The sequence below is a fragment of the Carassius carassius genome, chromosome 4 (genome assembly GCF_963082965.1).
Source record: "Carassius carassius chromosome 4, fCarCar2.1, whole genome shotgun sequence".
Taxonomy (NCBI): Eukaryota; Metazoa; Chordata; class Actinopteri; order Cypriniformes; family Cyprinidae; genus Carassius; species Carassius carassius.
In genome coordinates this window covers 10842992-10852267 of record NC_081758.1, presented here as the reverse complement: position 1 = coordinate 10852267, position 9276 = coordinate 10842992, and the positions used below count along the sequence as shown (strand labels likewise).

The following is a 9276-nucleotide window of genomic DNA, read 5'->3' as shown; positions in this document are numbered from 1 at the left end:
GACGGGACAGGGCAGGATAGGAGAAGATAGGGAGACACATTAGAATAAACAAGTGTTAGGACACTGGAAATGCAAGTTCTGGTTGAATTAATCATGTGAAACTGAAAAGGAATTGATTTCCAATGATACATTTGCTAGCTGCATTATAAAATATTAAGTGAATGTGTGTAGACCAGCAGCAGGAAATTTATTCATTTATATATTTATTTATTCACAGGGTGTTAACACCCTGAAAACCACATAATAGGAACCTATTAATTAGAGGAATGAATTATCATTAAATGTATCAACACTCAACTGAGTGTGTGTGTGTGTGTGTGTGTGTAGGCTATGCACTCGTTAGGCGGCGCAACTCCTCGCTCACTCTCGCTCTGTCTGTAGCACAGTAAGCGCAGGAAGGAGGCAGGGCTGTTCTTCCTTTGCATGTTTGACCATCGCTATTTGCTGAATCACACAAACTCTTCCGCATCGTCAAAACTTTGAAGACAGATCGCAGTGCATTTCAGTCCGTGGATACACAACGCCGTCAGACAGAGAAGGTGTCCTCTTCCGCGCAACTCTTCATGGCGAAAAGACCTTTCTTTTTCACTTCTGCCTCCTGTCACCTACGAGACACAAGCCTTTAAAAGTTTGCCTTGCATGTGAATGTAGAAGACTCATCTGTGAAATGAAGCTCAGTAGACAGTTCACAGTTCTTGGCAGTGCCATATTCTGTGTTGTGATATTTTCCTTGTACCTCATGTTGGATCACATAGACCAGAGCAAAAACCCGAATGGAGAGAGAAGTCAAAACGTGAGTATTCTTCTCCTGTCTTATGCTTATCAATAAACAGTGTTTATATAAAGAGATTGTCAGCGGATGTGTGTTTTCTGTGTTCAGACTGTAAACTTATAGGCTAAAAAAACTCGATGGTGATGTGGTTGATTAAAGGCAATAGTTTGAATTGATAGTTTGGTTCTTTCCAATTGACATTACACTATTAAGATAACAAACAGACACAAAGATGGCTGTGAACAGTCAGTCATTTCCTGGATTTCCTGTTTCTCAAATACTTTATCGTGCATTTTCCACTAAATAACTTAGAATCACGATACTGTTCTAAGCAATTAAGAACTCGAACGAAAAACGAGATTGTGTTTAGCTGCGGACAGTGAACTGATCTCAAAGATAATTTCCTCAGCGTTCATGGGTTGAGTTTCAAAACACTACATAGACTGCACACTGTTTCTGCTCAATTAAGATTTTTTTTATTCATAATATAGGTACAGGCTCGCATAAATAGTCCTACCTACCGTAACATATAATTGTATTTTTATGATTAAAATGAAGGTATCTTTTCAAATGTGTATTTTCTGGAACACCTTGTCATATGAACAACGATGACAACGTTTCATGCACCTCAAGTTAACAAAACAGCTGTTAATTAATTTCCAGTCGGACATGACTGGAAGAAAAACTTTTTGTTCAGTATTGGTTTTGTCAGACTGATTTAAACCGAAATCATTCGATTGTATTCTAAACGATTCATTAATTGAATCGACTCATAAGAGTCATTTGCTCGTGAATCGGACGATACTTTTCGCGCTGTTTGCTTTTGCGTGCAGCTTGCACGGTCAAAAAAAACATGTCGTTTTTGCATTATTTCCTTTTACACTGTTTTTTTTTATTCCGTCTTATTTGATTCAGACTGTGAACTAAACACATGTAAATGTAATGAGAATTAGTAGAATCGTAGCCGAGAAATAGCATTTTGGGCTTTGACTGCGCGAAAATACGCAAACATATTTGACAATTCTCAGCTGGCAGCTCACTAGGTTTTAAGACAGACACAATGCTTCATATTGTAGTTTACTTTTTCACTTAATACAGTTAAAATTTTCAATTAAAAACAGATTCAAATTCAGTGTCATAAACTTCAGTTCATTTGGACTCATGAATCGAAAGGGAGTCAGTTCTTAATTTCTGAACTTAAGAACTGACTCCCTTTCGACCAATTGTCTATTTGTTTTACAAGATTGAACACTGATGTTCTTTGACAGTGATGTACTATGGTTTAATGTAACACATTTTTGTACACCTGAATGAATGACATTTGCGACCCACAGTGGAAAGAGGGAGAATTCGAATCAAATGTTGTATTTTAGTCTCTCACATTTTCACAGACACAGTGCCTGTGCCTGATCTGTACAAGCTGCTGGCCAGATGCTGCATTAAATTACTTTAAAGTTATGTAAAAAATTCTGAGATGCACTACATTCAATTGTGCTTTGTTATCATGTAGTAATGCATTCAGATGTCATTGTCAGAATTTTGTGCTGAAGGGCTGCGTGATCTTGTCCGAGGCAGTGTTAAAGGTGTTACTCACTGTTTTACTCTCTTCTGCAGGGCCAGCTTGGTATTCTGCAGGACAAAATAGACCACTTAGAAAGACTACTTGCAGAGAACAATGAGATCATTGCCAACATCAGGGACTCTGTAATTAACCTGAGGGAAACTGTGAAAGATGGGAAAATGTTTCCTGATGTGAACATGAATCAGGGGAACGTGGAATTGCTGGCCCCTGCTCCTGCGCTGCTCCCCATCCTCTCAGAGGACTGTCAGTTTGCAGCACGCACGTACTCCAAGGCAGCAGATGGAGTACAGGTACAGAAAAATAAGTATTTATATTAGGTGGACCAACTGATTATTCTCAACAATCATATTTCTTTTGCTTGCCCAGTCAGGCCAGTGATCCAGATTTATACAGCCCTGTCAATATTTGATATATATATATTTATAATTTACTCAGCATTTGAATAGCAATATAATAATTTACTGTATATATATATATATACACTATAACACATATATATCTATAACACACAGACACACACACACACACACACACACACATACATTTACACACACACACACACACACATATATATATATATATATATATATATATATATATATACAGTAAATTATATTGCTGTTCAAATTCTGAGTGAATTATAAAAGTTACAGCAATTTACAAAAAGTATAATTTTTTTTGTCAGCAACAATAACTGGAAATAAGGCAGCTGTAAATAATATTTGCATGGGTTGTCTGTGGTAGAACTCATGCATTCAAATAACAATTAATTAATTCATGGTGGAACCCGGAGTTGAATTCCATTCTTCCTCCAAACTAAAACCTCAGTCATCATATTTTTATAAGACATACATATGAAACTAAACAACACTTACATATTGGTCAACTGTGTAATAAAGGTAGACTTTATCTGAAGGATTAAACTGTAACATAAGCAAACATAAGCATTTGGTTGGCTTGAGAGAAAGTAAGAAAAAAAAAATTCACAGTCAACTTGAAACTATATTTTGCTATTTTATGATGCACAATATACTTTTTTGAAAGTTTTTTTCCCCCTGAACAATGTTACAGTAAACATGGATAGATCAATGCCAGAGAAACTTGTTTTCCAGAGACTGACTGTTCTGTGGAGGTTGAGAAATATCTCAGTGCCTGGATTGCGTCACTCTAGCAGACTCATTTTTGCATATATTTGCATGTGCATTTGTCTATGGCTTGCATTTTCCTTAGCCCCTTTTCACCTTTAATTGTTTTACATGGGGACATGATGTAATATCAGCATTTACAGATGCAAGTTGTGATTTTTATTGCTATTGCTTATTGCTTGAGGAAAAAAGTCCCCTGCTGAATTAATTACCTACTGTTTTTTGACAAACACCATGGTTGTTGTTTGTCAATAATTCAGTTTAATTTCCATCCAAATTAACAACTTTGAGTTTACATGCAGGAATTGCTTGAGAATATATTTTTTTTGTTTCTTTCAGAAAACCAACAAATGAAATTAACATGTCATCTGGATTTAAATAGAATTTAGCCAACGCAAATAAAATGACATAGCTATCCTCTTTTGATTTATTTGATGTGTAAATGATTTTTTCACAGAGAAGCCATGTGGATGCTTTTGTTATAATGATACTTATTATCAGTGAGTTTTTCTCAAAACTTCCTTTAAGTTAGTGTGCAAAATGATACATTTTCATAACCAATATATATTAATGTACATGTCTAGTATTATGAAATGACTTTTGCACTTGGTCGAATCGAATGAAAGTATTTCTGTTATTGTCCAGTTAAATGATGCTCTCTCCTGCTTTCTTCCAGATGCTGGATGTTTATGACTTACTCAGCTTTGATAACCCTGATGGTGGTGTATGGAAGCAAGGCTTTGATATCTCGTATCGGGACAATGAATGGGACAATGAGCCACTCCAAGTCTTTGTTGTGCCCCATTCACATAATGACCCCGGTGAGTGATAATGTTTGTTGGCCATTGTCTTGTATTTGTAGACAATGAGAATCACCATTTATTAAGAAAACAGACATGTGTTTGTCTGATGTATGTACATGATGAATATTACAAACATTTGTAGTTTAATGGCTTTGATTGGTTGCAGATCGGGGTTGAATCTATTCAAATACGAATTTGCATACAAAATTGTCTAGTCAAGTACTCATACTAGGGTTGTGCCGATAGACAATAGTATCGTGCATCTGTGCAGAAAAACCAATATTGTATATTATATATTTTCCAATATCGTGCATCCCTACTATGGATATCACTCAATGCTAACTCTTACACAAACTAGTCAACTACTAAAGCCACTCTCTGAGCTTAAAGGCGCAATATGTAATTTTTCTGCTTTAAAAATAGCAGATATCACTGTATCTATGTTATATATATATATTTTTTGTGTACTTACATTATCCCGACAGTTTCCACGAACTTTAAAATCCGGAGAAAATTATAGTTTAATTAGAAGACACGGCACGTTTCTTTATTTCCGTTTTGTCGCCCGTCTATGGCGTCATATAAACTTTGACCCCTCTAGTTTATCTAACTTCCTGCGGAACCGCCAAATACAAAGGTGAACAGAAGCAAAGACGAGACGAAGAAGAAAAAGTAGTAGCTAGCCTTGATCGAGACTATTATATTTTATATTTATATTGTTTATATTCGTATTTATACCTCAATCAATAACTTAGTTATGGATCATGATTATGCTTTGCCTGCACGTTCTGTGAAGCGCAAACGTACGGGTGAAATAAATGACCCGAGAAGGTTTTGGGACAAGAGAAGAAACAAGACACGGGTAAATATTGGAGTTGCATTTCCAAGATAGAGAGAGCTTCGTGACAAGCTGAAACTACAGAGAGATGCTTGCATTCTAATAAACAGGTATGCATCCATTCAGCTAACTATATCTATCCGTATATTTTGTGAAACGATGATGTCTTGTGTAAAACGCAGACGGACTAGCTCTCATGTAGAGTATAATGTAAATCTACATGTGTTCTATATCTAGCTGGATAAAGTAGCTTCAAATGCAGTTCACTATTTTGTTCGATATCATAGTATAAACGTAGCCTAATTATAATTATTAACGAAAGGCAACCGTGTTTTTTTTAACATATATTACTACTAGCTAGATGGAATATTGATTTGATAGGGGTCTGATAATTCATATATCTCTCCGTTCGAAAATACGTGATTGTCAAAATACTAAGGCTGGTGACACACTGGCTGCGTGGCATCTCTGCTGCATGCCAGAAGCGTGGGGGCTGCTGCTGCTGTAGGTGACATAGAGGGAGACCGCTGACAGACCAGACTCTTGTCTTCATGACAACAATATCTATACTTCATGTTGAACATAAATATAAAGCCTACTGATAAAGGACACCGTCAACAGTATTGACGGCAAAATAGACTTATGTTTGACAGGTGCAATATTTGAAAATCGATAATTATTTATTTATTTTTTAAATTACATTTGTATCTGAATTTATGTCAACCTATAGACTTTCAAACATCAAAATGTCATGAATTAATATGTATTTGTGTACAAAATTACAAAATAAACATATTTTCCTATTATATTTTGCCTGGAAACGCTTCCAACACGCGTGCGTGTCGCGTGAAAAATAGGCGTCGTTGGTTCTATTTCTAGCATGCACACGTTTTCCGCGCGGCTCGAGCCGCGCCTGAGACACGCGTCTCACGCAGGCAGTCTGCAAGCTCTAACCTATTAACATGGGAGCCGAATTCAAAACTGACACGCCACGCAGCTGAGACGCCGGCCTCAGTTAAAATGAGTGAGGAATGTGGGGAGCGACAGAGCGCCTGTTCCAATGAACAATAACTCCCATGAGCCTACGCTCTTTCCCGACGTCATCAAAGTACGTCTCATGTTATTATTTTCATTGAGTGACCCCTGGTGGCCAAAAATTCCATACTGCACGTTTAAGTTTCTGTGCTCTTTTGCCTGCCAAAGGCAACAATGAAATATATTTTCTCACTGAATATTCACCTAAATCTCACCACTACAATAATGTTTGGGTGTACTTACAGCTGGGTGATAAATCTGTCAGAAAAAATAAATAATAAACTAATTAGTAATTTGGCCCACATCTACACATGTGTGTTGCTTGAAAGAAAAGCTATCATTAAATCGTTAAATGCAACACAAACTCACAGTTCATAACTACAGACTGCTTAAATAAAAGTTTGGTTTGACTTGAAGAAATTGTGACATATTATTGCATGGTAAATTGTACTTCTGAAAGGAAAATTATTATTATTCTTGTTTAAAAAATATCATACAACCAATATGTTCATCCATGTTTTAATATATACAGTATGCAAGTTTTGTTGTGTAACACCTTAACTGACAAAAAAAAAGGTTTATTTGAAAAGGTAAGTGTCATGATTTAATTACATTGTTAAATGCAATGTTAAAAATGTATGAATTCATTTGATTAAGCACAAGTTTGATGATGAATTCATATTAAATCATAAAATATTTATTTAGTATTTTAATTTATTTAGTATTTTATAGCAGCAATGGGAAGCCTTGAATATTTTTTAAAGCACTTGCATGGATTACTCATTACAAGCTTTTTATAGATTGAGCTGTAGTTTAAATAGTCTAAAAATCATCCATGTTTGACTAAATAAACCTTTTTGAGGTAGAAATAGTTTGGATGAACGTCTGTTGTGTTACTGACTTAATTCCTGTGGGATGACAGTGTTTCCCACAGAATTAGATTCTATTTGCGGTGGTGTGGTGTTTGGGGACCGGGGACCGGGGACCGGGGAAGGGGGATTAAGTTAAATATATCATAAATATATCATATATTTTTAGTGACAAGTACACATTTCCATTGCCAACACTTAGTGTCAGATACCTTAAAGGGATAGTTCACCCAAAAATGAAAATTCTATCATCGTTTACTCACCCTCAAGTTGTTCCAAACCTGTATGAGTTTCTTTGTTCTGTTGAACACAAAGGAAGATATTTGGAAGAATGACAGAATCAAACAGATCTCGGTCCCCATTGACGTCCATAGTAGGAAAAAATATCTGTTTGGTTACAAACATTCTTCCAAATATCTTCCTTTGTTTTCAGCAGAACAAAGAAACTCATACAGGTTTAGGGTGAGTAAACGATGATAGAATTTTCATTTTTGGGTGAACTATCCCTTTAAAGACATTGCTATTGCTACATTGCTATGCCATTGCTACACTTTCTATGCAATGACTGCTCCACAGACTTCTTGTTGCAAATTTTGCTCACACACACACAAACCTGGACCTGGAGATGGACACACACACACACACACACACACACACACTCAAACTCACAAACTTACTGACACACTCAAACACAGGCTCACACACTCAAACATTCAAAAAGACTCACACACACACACACACACACTCACAGACTCAGACACACACAGGCTCACACACACACCAAACTGGACCTGGAGGTGGACACACACAGACTCTGACACACCTGGACCTGGAGGTGGACACACACAGACTCTGACACACACACACACACACACACACACACACACACACACAAACCTGGAGATTGAGGTGGACAAAAACCAACACACACCAACCTGAACCTGGAGATAATAATAATATAATGTCTAGTCTGGTGGCTGTGATATATATAAACCTACCAACGTCCGTTGCCATGATTTTTGGAATGACAGGTCGCGAGAAGAAAAAAAAGACATTTTAGTCGCATAACATCGGTTAATGGAAACGCTGTCATTTTGCAATAGTTGTTTATCGATATTTATAAATACATTGTATAGATTGTATAAAATACAATTGTACCCATATTAAATAGTTTTAAAATCTGAATCAATCCGTGGCGGTCAGTGTTGATATTGTGGCGGGCCGCCACAAATTAATGAATGTATGGGAAACCCTGGATGAATTTAGCTCTGCGTAAAACTGATTTACGTCCGGAATTAAGTTCTTTCTCAGTCTTTAAAACTTAAAAAAATTGGTTTATTAGTACTACCTGATTAGTGTTACCTGATTTTATTTGTAATTGTAGGATCTTGATTTTACATCTATATATTCTATTATTTCTTTTAGTCTGTGATTGAATGTCTTTTTAATTACAAGAGAGTTGATCCTTATGATATTTATGCTTTGTCTTTGATTTACACTTGATCTTATCACAACTAGCCAGAGAAGATTGCTATTTACACCTGGTAATGTCTTAAATCTCATTTGACCACTCAGATGAGATTTTGAGTGAAGGATCTCTGGTTTCACAACATTTTAGACCCTGTTTGACCACTCGTGATTGGATCACCTGAGACTGATATTAATCCCAGGTGTAAACGGGGTCATAGTTACAACAGGTCCCTTTCTGGTACCCTTGTGCTTATTGTGAGAAAGTCTCCATGACAACCAAGTTCAAAGATACAATATAAATTTACACACAAATAGTCTAATATTTACATGGTTATATTTGAAAATTAAGTCTGTGTTTTGTCCATTGTAGGTGCCTTACTAAAACAGTGAGTTTTAGCTTAAAAATAGCTTGGGATAATAGAAATGTCTTCCTCTGTTGATTGACAAGTACTGGTGATAGCTGAACTTTTATTGAACTCTGAATATTTCTTTAAACAAGCTTACTGAATAGTTTGTGCCATTTTGTGTTTTATTCCCCAAGGTATTTCAATAGCTGTGATAGACGAGAATTGATGTACCCTTCCTCTTAACAGCCATCTCACTCAGCGCAATAGATCTAACAATGTAATAGCATTCTATAAAAACAGGAAGTTTATTACTTGACCCTTCCATGTAAATTACCAAGTGTTCACTTCATATATTACGTTACGTTTGAGAAAGGACCAAAAGGAAATTATTGTCAGATATACAGCGTTATTTAAA

General features: G+C 36.1%; 1 protein-coding gene across 1 annotated transcript in view; it reads left to right on the top strand.

Moving 5' to 3' along the window:
- The first annotated feature begins 372 nt into the window (after positions 1 to 372).
- LOC132133752 (alpha-mannosidase 2-like) overlaps positions 373 to 9276 on the top strand; it is a 64278-nt gene continuing 55374 nt past the window's right edge. The window contains exons 1-3 of the mRNA XM_059546696.1: positions 373 to 793; positions 2387 to 2644; positions 4176 to 4320. Of these exons, the coding sequence (XP_059402679.1) occupies positions 668 to 793; positions 2387 to 2644; positions 4176 to 4320 (529 nt within the window). The 5' untranslated portion in view covers positions 373 to 667. The remainder of the gene's footprint in view (positions 794 to 2386; positions 2645 to 4175; positions 4321 to 9276) is intronic.